The 20,281-nt window shown below is 38.9% G+C and overlaps 1 protein-coding gene across 1 annotated transcript in view; it reads right to left on the bottom strand.

Moving 5' to 3' along the window:
- Positions 1-4,400: 4,400 nt before the first annotated feature.
- GRIN2B (glutamate ionotropic receptor NMDA type subunit 2B) overlaps positions 4,401-20,281 on the bottom strand; it is a gene marked incomplete at both ends in the record, with an annotated part of 276,911 nt that continues 261,030 nt past the window's right edge. The window contains 3 exons of the mRNA XM_083366736.1: positions 4,401-6,299; positions 10,642-10,880; positions 19,740-19,927. Of these exons, the coding sequence (XP_083222862.1) occupies positions 4,401-6,299; positions 10,642-10,880; positions 19,740-19,927 (2,326 nt within the window). The remainder of the gene's footprint in view (positions 6,300-10,641; positions 10,881-19,739; positions 19,928-20,281) is intronic.

Consider the following 20,281-nt stretch of genomic DNA (forward strand, 5'->3'; position numbering starts at 1 on the left):
AAGCTGGATTTCTAACTGGTGATTATAAACCCAACCAACCTTTCCAGTGGTGGGGATGTAAGAAATATTAAGAACAGGGGTTATGGCTTAAAAGCCTATTTGGCTACAAACGGGAAATAAGCCCTTGAGGGACAAGGCTAGTGTCCCATTAATACGTTCTTGATATTGGAGCAGTGTCCAGCAGGACAATAGACATGATCACCTGGACAAACCTAGTATATTCAATTGCAGGGAAGCACTTACAGGAGAGGACATAGAAGCAGATAAGAAAAGTTTATTTCCCTCTTCTTTTGATGTCAGGAACCTGAGCTCCTGGTCATCTAGTGGACAAAATGGGCTGAAACTAACAGAAGTACCATTTTGCAGCAGATGGGAAATAGACATAAACAACATGCTAGCTCTTTCTGGCAAGAATGCTATGTTAAATGATGTTAAGGAACTCATACATGCCTGTTCTAATTTCTATATAATAAAAACCTAAAGAAAAAGAAAGTAATCAGTTTATTAGTAATGACTTCATTTAGAAGTCCTGGAATATTTTACAGATTTAAATGAAGAAATCTAGGGTTTTACTCATCCTTCCCCCCCCCTCCCTGCCATGAGCAGCATTAAAAAAAAACCTGCCAAAACATTTAGTCCAAATTGAAATTATGTTGGATTTTTGCAATTACAAGAATACAGATTTACCTATACAAGGCAATTTCAGGAAAAGTTTTACAATCAGTAGATTAGCGTTGAAACAAGGCAACACATTTTCTCTGATGTTTTTGGTGACATATACAAAATATCCCGCTCACCATATTCCTGAAGCACCACACATTATGGCAAGATATAACATAAGATGGTGTATTGCTACATTGGCAGACATTATATCACATCTGTTATAGAATGCCAGAATAAGTGGTCTGGCAGCATGCCATACTCAGTTAAACAGCTTGGAAAATCTGCCATTTTTTAAAAAAGAAAAACATCACATCCCTTATCCCCTTACACATTTACAACATATGTAGTGTCATGGCTCTAGAATTAGTATTAAGAAAGTATTTCAATACATTATCCTAAAGCATCTGAATAGCAAAACTCTCAGTTATGTATGTTCAGGTACAGAACCACTCACTCAAGCAGAAGACAGTGAATCAAGTTTATGCAATGAGAAAACTAAAGAACATATCCCATTTTTCTAAGCAGGAGGAGAAAACTGGGTTTCTTAAATGATGAACATACAACAGTGTTTGTGTATTGTACAAAGTTTCATGTATTTTTTTGGCAAGTTAACAACCAACATCACTGTCTCCATAAACAGCACCTGCAGCTAAAATTTTCCATCAAGTCCACATGTGATAATTTTGGTGGAATAATATCCAGAACTTTAAATTATAAAATCATAATAATATTGAAAACATAACCTATGTATGTGGTTGAACCAACCTTCTTCTTCTTGGTCAAATTTCAGTAGAAAGAAAAATAAATTTTTCAAGATAGATGGAAAGATCAAGAGGCTAATTTCTTATACTGAAGCTGTAAACACAGTGCCTGCATATGAACTGTTATTGAAAGTCCCCCAAGATTTCTACTCATCTTTAAGCAGACATGTTTCATGCTCTTGTGCACGCAAATTAACACTGGTAATTTAATATTATCAAATCTTAGCTATAGTGTAAACATGTGATTTCAATATTCAAACTAAGCTAGAGTGCAAGAAAATTAAAACCAGAATAAACCTATACTCCAAATATACATCTAGAATCATTCTGAGAGTTCAGTTAATATCACTACAATACTAATACTTTTGGTTTCAGCTGAGAAAGGGAGCTAGCCAGAGGCAGGCTCATCACTAGAATTAAACCCAGCTGTTTAATAAATTTTAAGTACTAAGAATTGAGAGATTTTCCAGTCCCAAACTTTCCAAGCTAATATAACTTTGGAGAAGTTCCTGTAATTTGGGTGCAATTTAAACTGAACAAACAAAATGAATTTACTCCGTCTGAAGGAAAACAGCACAATGCTTCAGAACCTAGATTCCAGAGAAAGATTATGAGTTTATAATCAAGCAAGGAACATGAAAGCCTTGCTAGTGAAGTTTAAGATGATCCATTGCCATTTTCTAAACATGAGGGGGAAAATGTGACAACTGTGATTTAGAAAGAGGTATTCAATACATGCAGTTTTCTCTTATTATTTCCCATTGCAATTGTGTGGGCCAACATTAAGCTACTTCCAGATACACAGACTGAAAACTGTTGGAGAAAATGCAACAACTAAAACCCCATATCCTCTCAAAACCTGAATATTCACAAGAAGAGAAGCACTAGTTTTGTACAAAATGCAATAGAAAAAAAAATCTCAATTTACAAATGAGATGAATGCCTTCCCAAGTGCCCTTTGTTAAAGGATTCATCAGTTACTTTGTGTGCTGCAGATTACTGAAAAAGTACCTTTTTTAAGAGGGACAAGGAAAACAAAGTAAAAGGCATTCTGCTCTTCCAGACATCACTCCATCCATAACCTAATCAAGTTCAAGCCTGTATTTACCCTCTCTAGCAATGCCTTCCAATGGCTTCAATGCAGCAAAGATATTGAAAATATAAAGCCCAGTGGGGTATGGGTGAAAGGGCATGAAAGGAAAATCAGTTGCCAAAAAAATGTGGCTCAAAAAAGAATAGCTGCTTCCAGAGTTCAGAGCTTGTGCCTCTCCATTTATTCAGTTCAATTGCAATCTGCTAGCTCTTTCAGAAGAGACACTTCCGCCTCCTGTCTTGTTAGGAAAGCAGATCAACAGACCCAGGAAAAAGTGAGATGTTTTGCCACACATTTGGGAAGCAACAGTTAGCCTGTTGCTCTTACCTGAGGGTTCCTGATGTAAATGAAACAATCTCACTTTGACTATAAGTAGTTTTACTCAGATTTCCAATTATTCCTCCTTGAGAGAAAAAAAATCGCTGCAAGCAATACTGCATTACACCGAGAAGAGATCCAGAACAACTCTAATGCTGCTAAATAATACTAGTTTTCCTGTTTAGTATCTCCTGGCCTCCTCTTAACTTTCTTGCTTCTTCCTTCCTCTGCTTTCTGATCCCCACTACAGCAACTGTGGGAACTGGTATTTCATCTCCTCATGCCCTGTGGAAGACAAGCCATAGTTCCACAACACTATAGTTATCAAATATAAGTATATATTCAATAAATATACATATACACATGGTATGAGTTGTGCTGGTCCTATTCTCCCCACCAGCAGCACCCCCCCCCCTCGCACTTTCTATTCAACTCCAACAGCAGAGAAAGCCTTTTGCTATAGTCTCTCAAAATCTCCTTTTGCAAGAGAAACAAGGACATGGCAGTTGAGAAATCTCCCTTCCACATTTAATTCATCAATAGTGGAGTTTATGGAACTGCCAGCCTTCTTTTCTAATCATTAAGCCTTTTTTATTCATCCACACTGCAGAGGCTTGTTCTGCTGGGGTGTGTAAGAAAAATACTTCAGTGATGTTACATTAGTTTTATTTTTGTTGTCTGTATTTGATGTAAATCGTTATTTAAGAGAGCTGTGCACAAATCAATCCACATCCAAAGGTTTACGGTTTCAAAATTAACAATGAGTTTTCATGAGTAGAGAAAAATCAGACAGATTCCCCACCCCAGGAGCCCACCTTTTAATTTTCTCAGGTAATAGTTTCCTGTTCTCACTTGTCTTAGCTTCTGTAATTTCAGCCTATCCTTCAGAAATGGCCTTGATGGACTGCCGTAACTGAACTTCCAAGCAGATCTCCACGCCTCCTTTTTTCCATAAGATATATTGTATTCCAGGATGTAAGTATTTATGCAATTTCAATTTTTACCCCTTCCCTAAAGTCTTTATAAAAGAACTGAATGTATTTCATTAAATAAATTCCACATTAGTTGTATCTCACAATTTTTTAAAAGTACAGATATAAAAAGAACTAATCTTTGAAACACCATTCTTTCCTCTGCTCTTTACCTTACATGGTATTTTCATATCAATACTAACCATCCCTGTTTGCTGCTAAGAAAACCCCAATTCTGTATTGGGGTATTGTCCCTACCCATGTGCTGACCTCACCTCATCCATGCCCTGTCTTTCCAACTGTGAAAACACAAGCTAAGCTAGTAAGCTCTGACATGTGATGGTCAGGAATGGAAATGTGAGTAGGGAAATGAAAAGAGATAATTAGGAGTTCAGGTGTGGGGAAAGAAAGAAGTGGCACTTCTCATCAGATCTGCCTAAGCAGAACTCCAATATTCCACATTTTTTTTTTAAAAAAGGAAAGAAACAGTAGCAGAAGAGTAGCAAATGGGAGCTAGGACTAAACCCACCACTTGCCCCTCCCATGCTTTGCATTTCCTGCACCATCCCCTCCCATGCTTTTTTTCCCCATCACTCAGACATCAGATTCAATACTAGAAAGTTTCTCATAAACATGCCCATTGCTAGAGCCATTGAAAGCCCTGGGGTTTTTGTTGTTAGGCACACAGGGGTTGGACTGGTTCCCTATACAGATGTCCTTCTGGAAACGGGCTGGCACAGCTCCATGAAGAGCTGAGACCACTGGCTTGTTGGCGGTGACAATGGCTCGGAAGTCTGGCCTGGCCTTGGGCCCTCCTGCCACCACAGGCTGCCTGAAGAAATAGGATTTGCTGCCATGGAGCAAGCACTGGTCATCCCCAAAAGTGGGGATGAAAGGGTTTTGAGTGACCCGATCGGGGTAGAGAGACTTGCTTAGCATATAACCACCACTAATGCCAGGATTGTTGTGGTGGTGGTGGCTGGTAGCAGGCAGTGAGGACTTGTTGTTGGCAAAAGTGGACTCGCTTGCTGGCATTTCAAACATATGAGCATAAGGGCTTCCCTCCAAAAAGCGGCCTTTGTCCTTTAAGCTCACACTGCGTGGGGCCAAGGCTGCTTCTTCCTTCTGCAGATCCACAAATGTGTCATAGGAGTGCTGCCGGCGGAGCTTGTTGCGATTCTTTTTCTGCACCTTGGAGGCAGAGTTGGAAGGGCTCTGAGGGTACTTGGTGGTGGAGGTGCTGGTTGCCACTGGCACAGGAGCAGATGGCTGATCCAGCTCTTGAAGGGAGTTGTCCTCACTGATATCATACAGGTTGCCTGCCTTCTTGCAAGCTTCACACCGGATGCATGGCTGACGGGTGGAGTTCTGTCCCACCACAGCTGGGGTGTAGTTATGCAGCTTAGATGGGCAACTGCGGCAATAATTAGACCCTGGCCGTTCCTCCCAATCAAGATTGGTAAGGTTTTTTTCCCATGGCACTGGTACCCCACTCACAACACTGTGCTTGTGCTCATTGTTTACTCCAAATTCCCCTGACCCATGTTTGTGATGGGTCCTATTTGTACACGTCCCTGTTCCCCCTAGAGTGTCACGCTTAAAGTCATCTCCCCGTTCTTTATAGATATCTGTCAGATCTACATGTTCCCAATGTGGTGAGTTTTCCTTAGCCCGGAATTGGTCCAAATAGAAATCCCTTAGCCCTTCCTTGTCTCTAAAGTAGCGCTTGTGATCAGGGGAACGGGGACGCCGTCGATAGGCCAGTTCAATCTCATCAAACTCTCTTCGTGATTTAGCTGAGGCTGGGCGTTTCTTTAAACTATCTTTATATTGCTGTTTTCTCCGCTTTGCAGCATTACCTTCAATGTTACCATACGTTACTGTATGAGTGGATATGTCTGAAACATCTGAACGGATTAAATCATCATGTGCCCCTCCTCCACTATATCGATCACTCTTGAATGACAGCTTGCCATAAAGGTCACCTAACTGGCCATGCTTGGCTGTTGGTAAACCAATGTCTAGTGGTTTTTTACTGAGGGATCGAGACTGGGTAGAGAAAGGTGGATTATCACAGTCATATAGTCCATCAATAGAACTGGCACTACCAATGCTATGGGGGCGATGATGATGATGATAATGGTCTTGATAAACATTACTTTCTTTCAGTTGTAGATTGCCGAAAGTCCTTTCTACCTCACTAATATAATCACTGAAAAGATTCTCCTCACAAGGGGGGTTATTATAAGACTTGCAATCAGAGTGGGTAAAGCTGCGGCGATGTTCAGAGATATCATAAACTGATGATTCACGGCGGATGAAATCCAGGGCACTTTGTGGTGATCCATTGACACCTGAAAGGTTAGCCATGTTCTTTGCTGTTCGGAGCAGACGCAAAATATTAGAATGAGTATTATTCATGGTGGCAGTGGGAGAATTCATAGAAGAATGATGGTCTTCAATAGCCACTCCATGGATGCAGCTGTAAATACCCTGTAAAGGGAAAAAGGAAAAAAAGGTTAACAGAGAAGCTTAGCAGAGACACTACAGAGTTAGAAGTTGGGAAAATGTTTTTTGGTAAATAAGTTTTTATCTTTCAAGTTTTCTTGCTGTATCACTTTTAACTGGACAACATACTTCCTTTGGAGTTGTTCTCATTCTGCTTTCAGAAAAAAAAGGATGTTGCATTTGTATACATTGATTCAGATCATTAATTCTTTTACCACTACTACAACCATTCTTTCACTTTTCACCCCTAATTGTGCTTTTAGTTCCTTTGTATTTGGGGATCTATTTCTTTATTTACAAGGCTTGCTGAAGAGCCTCAATCAAAATTATTCTGGTTAATGTACAACAATAAACACAGGAGTAAAAGAACAAATGACAAGAAAAACACCAATGCTTAATCAATATAAAAATCAAAAAGTCAACCAGGATCAATCTATAAACTAAAATCTCATTGAAGTAAAATGGTTTTTAAAAATCTTTGAAAATGTAGGAAGTGCTGCGCCAAACTGAGAGATAAGGACAGTATATTGTATGAAGAGGGGATCACCCAAGAGTCGATCCCACACCTGTGTTATTCACATGAAGTGGGTGACTTAGCAGGGCCTCTCTCAATATTTGGACTGGATGGGCAGAATCAAACTTGAAAAGGAGTCTCTGGTGTATCCCTGTACCACAACATACTGTATAAGACTCAATAACTTATTGAGTCCAAACGTCAATTGACCTTAGGATAAGACTAATCAAATGTGGTATTTGCCCCAGAAGTACAATAGCTTACAAGTTAGTTTCAAAGGTAGCCCCAATTTCAGGGCATTTCAGTAGACAAGTTGTGAAATGATCAAAGTTTTAGACATTGTCACCAAGGCTTCTTAAGCAAGGAAAGGCCATACATCAGTATGCTGGTGATGTATAGTTATATATCTCTACTTCTGCCTAGTGAAGCAATGATGTTGATGTTCCAGTTTTTGGAGACTGTGGGGATCTGGATGGGTAACAACAGGCTTCAGCTGTTGTGATTCAGGGTCAGCCTGTGGGTTCGGCAGTTGGGTCGGATGACTCAGAGGAGGAGAGTGTTGAAGAGCTTGCTGAGGGGGTTGGAGAGCTTGCTGATGAGAGCCCTCAGCCAGGCCCCTCCCACCTGGTCATGACAGAGACCCAGCTGTGTGAGCCTGACAGCGTGGATGAAGATGACCCACAGCTGGCCCTGTTCAAGGACGCCCGACGCAGGAGGCAGTCAATCAGGAGTAAACAGAGGAAGGCAATGGGGCACCTCGGAAGGAGGCAGAGAGAAGCCACGCCCTGAACTGTATGAAAGGGGAATGCGTGGGAGGGCTGGTTTGCTGAAGGCAACCGCTTGAATAGTTCCTGTTTCATAGCTCCTGTTTCATGGTTGGTGTCTTGTTTTGCTCTGTTTTATGTTAATAAATTTGGCAGGCTTAATTCCAGCCTCTTGCCATTTGTAAAGGGGTTGTCCCTGCCTTTTCTGCAGGGCCGGTAGCAGGCTGATACAGAACATCAGCGGAACCCTGAAGATTAAGTGGCATGGAGTTTTGAAGCCTTCTGGAGCTGGAACTTTACTGTTTTTGGCAGGTAGCAGTCATGCCATTTGTGTCCCTTCCTAGACTATAAAACTTTACAACTCAGTTACTCATGCTTTGGTCACATCCAAGATGGATTATAAAGCTCTCTACATTGGTCTCTCCTTGAAGAGCATCTGAAAGCTTCAGTTGGTGCAGAGTGCAGCTATGCAGATATTATGTATGTCCCTAGGGTGTTATGTCTGTGGGCTGCCTCGGCTACCAGTTTGCTTCAGAGTACAATTCAGGGTGTCTTTTCTGTTGTGCCCCCCACCTTCTGAACATCATTCCCCCTGAGGTGAGTTTAGCCCCATCCCTGTTAGCCCTCTGGAACACCTTTAAAATCTGGTTCTTCTATAAGCCTTGGGGATCCCATGATGAGTTTGCAACAATCACTTGTCTGTTGTCAAGTAACTGTTTTTTTCATCAGTATAGGGGTTTATTTTTTATTCAGGCTTGTGTGTTTTATTTTTGTTATTATGATGATGATTGCATGCTGTCCAGAGTCATTTTTTGTGAGATAGACTGACATATTAATTTGATAAACACAGATACATACATACATACATACTTGGTACACCAGCCAAAGATTCCCTTGGACACAACTTCTAGCTGCTGCTGTAGCAGGAACCAAATCACAAATTATCTCCAGGGTAGTGCAACCCTATCAAGGGCTGATGTTATTGGATAGTCATAATGTCAATAGACCAGCAGTAATTCTATTTGGCAGGAATTAATTTGAGTTTGTTTCATCTTATCCAGTTTGTTACAGCCTTCAGGCATCAGTTTAAGACCTTAATAGATTTGTTTTGGATTGGATATCACTATTAGATTACTTCTCTCAAAAACTTCACATAGATTTTAAATAATATGAGAGAGGAAACTGAGCTCAAATGCTCTCATGACATACGAGAGCACCCAAGCAACCAACTTGGCCACTCTTCACCTGTGACTATGAACCAGAACTGCCCCCTTGAGCTGGAGTAAAATCTTTGTAAAAGGTGCCTTCAACTTCAAATCCTTGCAGATAGCCTGAAAAATACCATGGTTGAGAGTATTTAATTCTGTTGAGAGATCCATGAGAACTAGAAGGTATTAGTACCCCAATTCATTTCTCAACCAAGACTGTCTACTAGAATGAACATTGCTATTTGGTCTCATTATAAGCCATGAATTCTGATTCAACAGGATCTAGATAATCTATTTCTTCCATGATTTTGTAGAGCTGAATCTCTGTCATCCTTCCAACTATCTTCCCCAAGCAGGAAAGACTGACATTGGATGAAAGTTACATTTCAGTAAGTCTGACCATTTTTTTTTGTCACATTAACTAATTTGCTTGTTTAAAACATTCTGCTCAAAACTTATCTTTAAACCATATACTTATTTCCAATATCCATGTTGTTATTCTTGCCAGGAATGTTGTTCTTAATTTACATGTGATATATTTCATTTTTTTCTGAATTATGAAGCCTACTAAGTCATTGCCTACTATTATCTTATTAACTCTCCCAAAATATTACTACTAAAATGCACTAAAAGATTACTCTGAAGCTCAAGATACCTTCAATTCCATTGCCTCATAAATTTATCGGATGATGGGACTAGTAATTGATCTATGGTTTTGACTAGCATTAGCTTCTAATTCTGATTCAAGGTGCTCCTTCTTACTTATAATATCCTAAATGAGGCCAACCTTACACTTTGTAGATGTTCTTGGGCACCATCCTAAGATTTGTTCACTCAGGAATTAGAAACTGTCAAGCCAAGTACAATGTATTAGTTCACTTGGCACAGTCTCCTGCCCCTCTTCACAACCCAGTCTTTGTTATTCATTTGGATCACAGCTTGTGACCTACAAAGTCATACTTGCTCTAGTCCTTCCCCAGCAATTGTGATAAAGAAAACAGAACGTACACACTGTGTATAATTTATCTTTCTCAAGCAAAATCCATTGCCATCTTTTGTTCAGTATCTGAATTTGACTTTTCTGGTTAAATAATATGCTATTTTAAAGTATTTTGAATTAGCTTAATAATTTTATAATCAAAGCTTTGGCTACCAAAATATACTTTAAAGCTGAACAAATTTACAACTTGTTAAAATATTACTTCAAAATTATTGATGAAGTTTCAACTAATTTATAATATGAAAGCATTTGTAAGAATTTTTAATTTTAATGAACATTAGAAGAGCTATGTAGGATTAAGGTAATGGTATATCTAGTCCAGCAGTTTGTATCTCATAGTGGTCAAGCATCCTTTCCATTACATTACATTTTCATTATCCTTGAGAGAAAAAATGCTATTAAAATTGTTTAAAAGTAAGGTGATTTGTATTTAATTTTCCTGATTATTACCTTTGCAGGAATGAAAGGCTCTGTTAAAGAGGAGAATAATCTATTCAGCTATACTCAGAAGCATAATGGATTCAAGATATCTTTATTTTTTAGGCAAGGGGTGAGCAACCTATGGCCAAGGACCACATGCAGCCTCCCCATTGGCCATTCATAAGTTATCAAACCATGATTTTGAATGTGAGAAAAGAAGGATGCTCTTAAATTCACAAGGAGTAATTGTAGAGGCAATCGCTTTTTTAAAAAAAAAATTCTTCCTTCCTAGATCAAATTCTTTGATCTAGCTCTATCCAATTTCAAATGCTTGTTGAATGGTCAAATGAAACCCCCGGTTTTATATTGGACTAAATACACCACTGTGTTGTAATCCCTGTATTAGATTAAATACACTCACCCTGCTAATGGAGAAGACAACACCAGGCTTGCCAGAACAGACCCCCATGAAGCAATGGCGAAATTGCCAATAAAAGAGATGTTCACAGATGAAGGTGATGAGGCTGAGGGCCATGGCTGCTCCCAACATATAGAAGACTCCTGCCATGTTGTCAATATCCAGCTGACTACTCATCACCTCATTCTTCTCATTGTGACAAATCCCGGTGAGCCAGAGAGCTTCTAGTTCCTCCATCTCCCCTACAAAAGAGTTGGGGGAAAAAATGAAACATGAAATCCATTTGTGTGTGTGTGTCTGTGTGTGTCTGTGTCTGTGTTAATCAGAATAATAGAGACTTCTATTTTTAACTGATTTTATTTGATATTTTAAAGCATTCTTAATGACAAATATGCTTTGCAGTCTTCATCCCTGTGACTCACAAAGCTTCTTTTCTGAGATTATTCCCAGTTTCCCATGAACGGAGGAGGCTTAGGGTGACTTGCCAAATACTGCTGGCTACTTCTGCTGACTGCCAGCTGCCTACAGTTTGGCAATTCAAGTCTCACCGGCTCAAGGTTGACTCAGCCTTCCATCCTTCCAAGGTTGGTAAAATGAGGACTCAGATTGTTGGGGGCTACATGCTGACTCTGTAAACTGCTTAGAGAGGGCTCTAAAGAACTGTGAAGCGGTATATAAATCTAAGTACTATTGCTATTATTTGCGAACAAACGGCTAAAGGTGATGAAAGATTCATGTCTGTGAGGTCATAGCTGAATCTGCAACCTGCTGGATAAGACTGGCACTTGTGCTCATTTGTAAAGGGGCAATGGCAGAAGGCGTGAACTATATATATATATTTTAAAATCAGCTTGAACTCAGCTCTTACCCGGGACAAAAAACCTTATCTCAAGGAACTTATTATTATTATCTATTATATGGGCAGGTTTAAGATAATAAATAACAACCTTCCTCATATTTCCCCTCCTAAATAAAATAACTTGGACATGCAATACTCAATACTGTTCAGTATTGCATATCAGGCATAGAATCAAGATCACACGAGGTATTAGTACCGCTTTATAAAACCCTAGTAAGATCACACCTAGAATACTGCAGCCAATTTTGGTCACCATATCGTAGAAAAGATGTTGAGAGTTTGGAAAAAATTCAGAGAAGAGCTACTAAGATGATCAAAGGCCTGGTAACGAAAGCATATGAAAAACGGCTACGGGACTTGGGATTTACTAGTCTAAAGAAAAGAAGAAATAGGGGAGTCATGATAGCAGTGTTCCCGTATCTGAGGGGCTGCCACAAGGCAGAGGGGCCAGGTTATTCACCAGAGCACCAGAGGGAAGGACAAGAAAATGGTTGGAAACTGATCAGAGGGAGAAGCAGCTTGTTTAATAGTAGCTTGTATAATAGCACCTGTTTTGCTTTTTAAAAAAAGATCATAAAACTGTATAGGTGCAGGTATTCTTTATATACTTTAATTCCTTATCAGTCCAGTGCCAGATGGCACCTCAAATTTATGGTGTGGATAACTACATTGGGAATATATTTTGAGACATAATTTACCATTCTCATGATCCTCTGAACTTCGTTTTGTCATGTCAGTTTTGATACATCTGCAACTGCTTTTCCTTTTTTGGGGAAAAAGGTCTGGTTTAATGCCATCGTTTGTTAGTACATCTCTCAGATACTGTATTTCTTTAAGATTTGTTTTTGTTCAATTTTCAATGTCCTTGAGATTTTTCCAATGCTGCCCCCCTCCAGCCTATTCAAATGGTCTGCCCCCAGTGGCTGAGAGTCTTATGGAGGCTCTGGCTGCAGCCTGGAATCAGAAGGTGGCCAGAACCCTGGATAGGATAATCAGCTTCTTGACCCATCACTAACCAACACTCTCCATGATTCATGGAGGAATTGAGGGTGTTGAAAAGAGCCAAGAAATAGGTAGAGTGCTGCTGAAGGGAGACAAATAATGAATTCTACTGACCACAGATTAGAGTTGCTAATTAAGGCCTACCTCATTGCAGTAAAAGTGGTGAAACATCACTATTTCTTTGCATTTATTGCATCCGCAGAGTGCTGCATGTTGGTTCTGTTTAATATCACCTGGTCCCTCCTCAGGAAGGAGGGCTTGAACGAACATTTATAGGGCCATGCAGAGGAATTTGATGGGTAAAATAGCTTGAATTTATTCTCAGTTAGATTCCAGCTGTGGAGCAGGTCCATTGAAGATGTCCAAGAAGCATGCTTAGCTAGTTATCTGGTAGCAGTTTGACCCTGTTGGACTTGAGGAAGTATACAGGGTCCTCAGGGCTGTTAGTGCAACTACTTGTTTATTAGTTCCTTGCCCTCCTGGTTGGTAAGACCCTCCAGGATGGTGACTTTGGCTGGTCAGGTCCAGGAGAAGAGCATTTTCTACTGTGATCTCCATCTTCTGGAATTTTCTCCCATCAGAGGTGAGATCCACCCCCACACTCCTGGACTTTCAGAAGAGCCTAAAAACCTGGCTCTGCCACTTGACCTGGGGCCCCAACTATGTTAGGGGTAGCTGACAGGGTAAAGAAGATTCTCACCCCTAGGCTGCCCATCATCTTGGTTCTTAACTTCTAATTTGTTATTCTAATTTTAATTGTTTTAGCACTTGTTAACTTTTATGATATTGTAGGCCACCCAAAGTCACTAGGTGGCATAGAAATTTAATAAATAAATACATTTCATATTTAAGGACCTGACTTTTCCTAGTACCAGTTTTAACTGGTAATTGTGTTCTTCTATGGTGATCCATACAAGAATGTAATTCGTGTATAGCACTGTTGCTTAAATACTATCATCAATTTTGTAAGGTATGATAGAGGATTTCAAGGGTAGAATTTAACCCAAAGGAGATGCATTTAAAGATATAGTGACTGTGTGTGTATATGTGTGTGTGTGTGTGTGTGTGTGTGTAATATTTACATTCACCTATGTATCTGGGTATGTATAAAAACTGAGATTATTTATTCAATTTAGAAATATCTTTCTACCCCTATTTCTTCTATCAGAATGTCACCATGCTCTCTCTTTGTTTTGTTTTTTGTTTGTTTCAATCAAGTCTGACTCTTGAAGATTCTTGACAAGGTTTTTCATAAGTGGTTTGCCATTGTCTCCTTCCTAGGGCTGAGAGAAAGTGACCAGTTCAAAGTCACCCAGATGGTTTTGTAATTAAGACAGGACTAGAAGTCTCCTGGTTTCTATCTGAAATCTTAACCACTACACCAAACTGGCTCTGTTTATTTTCTTTGAGGGTACTACTTTAATTCTTTTGAGTCCAGGCAAATTTTCACAATCCATGTTTCTTGAAAACAATAATCATTTAATAAGCCCACTTATTTTGAAGTTTATTCTTCATTATGGCAAATAATTATTTTTGTTTCAGTTCTGGTTTTGTTTTTGTTTCAAATACTGCTTGTATATTGTGCATTGTATGTGTATGTAAGAGTAATGTGATGAATTCTTGGAAGTGTTAATAGTACTATAAAATACAACTTTATGCTCAGTTCAGTTCCTAAAAGGCATCTTCATTATCCATGGAGGATTTTTTCTGTAATAATTCTACAGTATATTGATTATAGTGAGACAGTTAACTACTTGTAAATTGCTGGATATTTTTAGGACCATTATGGTGCTTCATGGATTTAATAATGACACCTGCTGCCGGCGTCAACTTCCCTCCGCCCTGTGCGTTCTCACAGAGAGGGCCTCCTCAGGGTGCCACCGGTCAGAGAATGTCGGCTGGTGGCCCCCAGGGGGAGGGCCTTCTCTGTGGGCGCCCCGGCTTTATGGAATCAGCTGCCGGTTGAGCTCCGGATGGCACCTGACCTTCGCTCCTTCCGACGTGGTCTGAAGACCTACCTTTTTGAGCAAGCCGGCCTGGCCTGATGGGGGATGTGCTGGGGTTTTTATTGGGGATTTTTAATATTATTCTACTGTTTTTAGCTCGGGCTCTTATTTAATTCTTTTTTAATTCTTGTATTCTGTATTTTTTATGTGCCCTGTTCACCGCCCTGAGTCCTTCGGGAGAAGGGCGGTATACAAATATAATAAATGAAATGAAATGAAATAATACTGTTTTTACACAATAGATTATATTTTTTTTTCATTTCAAAATGAATTCAAACCACTCATTGTGTCTACTGGATTCTTATATGACTGCAGATATGGTTATTGGATATAACTCATTTTTTTCTGTAGTCATGATCAACTGCTAGACTGACCTCTGCAACAGTAACAGTTATATAGCTGGTTTATTGTTATTGATTAAGCCTATGAAGAAATCATATTCTTTAGATTCATGCTATTTTTTAAAAAAATTTTGTACTTTTGCACATTTCAGCCATATACCGTAATTATATTTTCTATTTTTATGACATTTCGGCCATTTGTTGGACACTATTTACAGGTATACTTCCTTCCCGCTTTATTATTCCCTACAGTTTGTCTTGTTTTGAATTTTTTTGCTTTCTGGTTCCTTTGCTAGAGCCAAAACTATATTTCTGACTGGATCTGCTGGTATATTTCCATAAATCTTTATTACAGATGATGGTGAATAATGGACTATGGTTGCTACAGGAGTAATTATTAACTGTGAGTGAGCAACGTCTTCTCTTTGGCTTATATCAGTAGCATTTTCTATGGACAAATTGTCTCCAAGTAACTGGTCCTCCCTCATCTTGTTTCTTATACCCAAATTATTTGACCTTTGGGTATTCAGAAGCTTCAACTGGTATAAAATGCAATGGTCCAGGCAACTTTGGGCATACCACATGTGCCCATGTGACACCACTGCTTTCCAAGTTGTAAATACATCTGCAAAATGTATCAAGTCCCTGTGTTCAACCATATTCAACCGTATTACTGTAAATATTGTGTTATATCCATTATATTATAAATAATAAGCCCTGTTAATATTGATCATTTAATGTATATAATCTAAAGTGAAACAAATAATGTTTATAAAGTAACCATTTTCTATACAAATTGAATAAACAGTTAATTAAAATTGGGTTCTACCAGGTTGTCTAAGTATATTTATTTTAGATACATATAATCCTGTAAACCAAACAACTAGAGATTTAACAATTTAACCGTTTAACAATTTAATTTTTCCCCACACCTTCTAACACACCTTTGTTATCTGGATGACATTGGTTCAAAGCAGTGACGATGCATACTAAACACTTAGAAATGTATTCCTTATCCTATGTCAAAGACAAAGTTTCTTTTCCTCACCTGCTTCAGAGACAGGTGAATCTCTCATTCCAGTGAAATGCATCAAGTATTTAAAAACATTGGTGTTTCTGTTGGAGTTACTGCATGCTATGGCCTATGTTTCCCAGCTCAATTTCATCTGAGCCAGCTCAGGAAAAAAAACTTCAAATGCAGTTTTTCTAGCATGCTATTTTATAACACTCAGGATTTGCTGGGAAAGCACAGTGTACCTATAAATTTGATACGGTACGATCAAGAGATTTACACTTAAATTTCTCATTGCACTCCCTTATACATTAAGAAATCAACTCTCCCTTGCAACTACCTCTATAGCAGCCTTTCAAGAAAATATTTTACAAAGACACATGCACACAAATATATGTTGCCAGATACAAAGGCTGAAGGTGGGGATGGGGAGTGGGGACAGCTGCAAACTAATTTAACTCATACAGTACACAAAGCTCTGTGGTAATATACTTTGTTATATACTTGGCAGGTTTGAAGCAGGGAAAGTGCACTTGGATAAGCAGTCTGTATTTAGTTATTGGCCAATTCTGGTTAAGCAAACTTTGACTGAAGATTCTTGTTCATCAAGTTCCAAAACCCCAAGTACCTGGATAATGCCAGGCTGAAAACATTTTCAAACTGCCGATTGAGAGAAAAAACTGAAGGAACTGAGGATTTGTTTTAAAATGTATTGGGACTAATTGGCAATTGGGAAGATGGAAGGTGTGGATATAGGGTCACTAAAAGTGGATATAGGGTCACATAACTAAGGCAGAATATCAGCAAATAGGCTGATCCTGCAAACATGAAGTGAGGAAAGCTAAGGCTCAAAATGTGGCAGAAATTGTGAACTTTAATAGCTGACTAATCTTATTTATATCTACACCACATACAACATATTGTAGTCCTTCTGATTATAAAGACATTATACCAGTAGGTTATTGCAGACAACTTTGTCTCCCAAAAAGTAGAGAAAGGAACCAGGGGATCAGCCATATTGGACTTAATTCTCACTAACAGAGATGAAATGATAGAAGGTGTCGAAGCCCCAGGAACCTGGGGAGGGGAGTGATCATGCATTACTGCAATTTAGCATTGTGCAGGCACAAGCAATAGAATATAGTCAAACTAGTGTCTTGGACTTTAAGAGAGCTAATTTCAATAAACCTAGAGAGACCTTGGAAAGGATTCCATGGATGAGAATCCTCAAGGGGAAAACAAGCCAAGAAGCTTGGGAAATTTTTAACAGTGAGATTATAAAAGTCCAGTCTAGCACAATACCAATGAAGAAGCAAAATAACAGCTCTCAAAAGAAACCAGCATGGCTGCATAAAGAACTCTCTGATAAATTGAAAGACAAAAAGGACAAGTATAAAAAGTGGATATAGGGTCACATAACTAAGGCAGAATATCAGCAAATAGGCTGATCCTGCAAACATGAAGTGAGGAAAGCTAAGGCTCAAAATGTACTAAGGCTTGCAACAAAAGTCAAAAATAACAACAAAAAAGCTTCTTTCAACATGTAAAAAACAAGAAAAAATTAAGGAAATGATTGGTCCATTAGTGGAAGAAAGTGGCAAGAAGATGACAAGCAACAGGGAGAAAGCAGAACTTGTATTTTGCATCTGTCTTTACACAAACAGAAAAAAAACAGTCCAACCTATCAGAAACAGTACCGTAGAAAACAGATTAGAAACACAAGTTAAGATAGGCAAGAAAATGGTAAGTGAGCACCTGTCCACCCTAGACGAGTTCAAATCACTAGGACCAGTTGGATTATACCCCAAGGTTCTGAAGGAACTGGCAGATGTAATCTCAGAACCACTGAACTATATCTTTCAGAGATCCTGGAGCACTGGGGAACTAGCAGAGAACTGGAAAAGAGCTGATGGAAAAAAAGTAGATCCAGGAAACTACAGACCCTATCAGCCTGACTTCAATACCATAGGAAAATTCTGGAAAAGATAATCAAGCAATGAATCAGTGAACACCTAGAAGCAAAGTCATTACCAAAAGCCAACATGGGCTTGTCAAAAACAAATCTTACTGCATTCTTTGACCAGGTGACAAAATTAGTGGACCAGAGGAATGCTATGGATATAATTTACTTGGACTTCAGTAAGGAATTTGATAAGGTAGACCACAACCAACTACTTGATATGATAGCAAAATGTGGATTAGACAGCATCACCACCAGATGGATTCATAGCTGGCTGACTGACCGAACTACATCTACATGGAGGGAAACATGTAATGGGGTGCCCCAGAGCTCTGTTCTCTGTGCTCTTCAACATCTTCATCAATGATTTAGATGAGGGGATAGATAGGGAACTCATCAAATTTGCAGACGACACCAACCTGGCAGGAATAGCCAACACTCCAGAAGATAGGGTTAAGGTACAGAAAGATCTTGACAGACTTGCACATTGGGTGCTATCTAACAAAATGAAATTCAGTGGTGACAAAAGTGAGGCTCTACATTTAGGCAAGAAAAAACAAATGCAAAGGTACAGTAAAGGTGGTACCTTGTTCAATAGTAGTAACTGTGAGAGGAATCTCGGAGTCCTAGTGGACAATCACTTAAATATGAGCCAGCAGTGTGCTGCAGCTGCCAAAAAAGCCAGCACAATGCTAAGCTGCATTAACAGAGGGATAGAATCAAGATCACATGAAGTATTAATACCAATTTATAGTGTGTTGGTAAGGTGACACTTGGAATATTGCATCCAGTTTTGGTCACCATGATGTAAAAAAGATGTTGAGACTCTAGAAAGAGTACAGAGAAAAGCAACAAAGATGATTAGGGCACTGGAGGCTAAAACATATAAGGAATGGTTGCTGGAATTGGGTATGTCTAGTTTAATGAAGAGAAGGACTAGCGGTGACATATAGCAGTGTTCCAATATCTCAGGGGTTGCCACAAAGAAGAGGGAGTCAAGCTATTCTCCAAAGCACCTGAAACAATGGATGGAAACTAATCAAAGAGAGAAGCAACATAGAACTAAGAAGAAATTTCCTGACAGTTAAAACAATTAATTAGTGGAACAACCTGCCTCCAGAAATTGTGAATGCTTCAACACTGGAAGTTTTTAAGAAGACACTGGACAACCATTTGTCTGAAATGGTATAGGTTTTCCTGCCTGAGCAGGGGGTTGGACTAGAAGACTTCCAAGGTCCCTTCTAACTCTATTATTATTATTAAAAAGCACATTTGGGATAACTATGACCTGGATGAGTGAGAATCTCCATAGACACCTTTTGTTGGTGTTCCATCAGTACTATCAAAATCCAGCATTACTTCAAGCTTGCTGATGCTGTTCTATGCTTACTGCTTCTTACATCTTTTCTGTGCTTTGCATATCATTGTTCACCCAAAAAGGAATTACATGATGGATATTTATGTACTGCCAAGGCTGGGAATACTTGTTGGAGTTCCTGTCAAATATGCCAAAATGATTTTACTGTCTTTGACATAAATAGCATGTTTGCCTTTTAATGTCTTAATTCTGTATTCATAGTTACAAAATATATTTATTTTATTTCATCCTCCCTCCTAATTTCTTTGGGTGACATTGGCATACAAACTTAGAAAGTATAGCTTTTGTGTCTTTGAGATTACTAAAACTCCTCCTAATGATGTTTATGACTACAAGCCACTTTGGTAATTGCCACTGAAATGTTGAACTGTAAATCTCTCAAATAAATAAATGGCTATAAAACTAAACATTCAGTATGATGCATCGGGCCAGAGTCTTTGAAAGAGTATTCTTTATTAGGTTAAAACACTGGAGGGTTTAATGAAATAATATTACTCCCTCTTAGTAAAAATATATTTTTTCTTCATTATCCAAATTACTCACCATCGCCAAAAAGCTGTAGAATTGCAAGATCCACTTGCCGCTTCCAGCCAGAATTCTTCTGGATGGCAATGCCATAGCCAGTAGAAGCAAAGACCTTTCCACTGCCAATTGTCACTAGCTTGCAGCCTTCATCTCTGCCAGCCATATAGTTTAGCACAGCAGCATCATAAATAAAAGCATCCAGTTTCCTATAGAATGTCAAAAACCCAAAAAAAGGAAAGAATAACAGAAAAGTGTACAAAATTAAACCACTGTTTAGAAATCAATTGTGAGAAAGAATGATTCCAGGTAATACAAATATTTATGCACAACTAAAATTTGAGTACTCATGGGATCAATGCACATTTTCAGCATCTTTCAGTCTTTAAAGATATTTTCAGAACCCAAGCAAGAAAACATCCTTCACTTCTCTCCATAACTCAAACCTGAAAGCATCTTCATTCACTATAACATACCCTTTCTTAACTACGAAAACCATGTAGCAATAATTCGGCAACATGCCTAGGAAAAGTACACAGTGATTAAAGTAGTAAAGCATACCA

This window comes from Vipera ursinii, assembly GCF_947247035.1.
Source record: "Vipera ursinii genome assembly, chromosome: 6".
NCBI lineage: Eukaryota > Metazoa > Chordata > Lepidosauria > Squamata > Viperidae > Vipera > Vipera ursinii.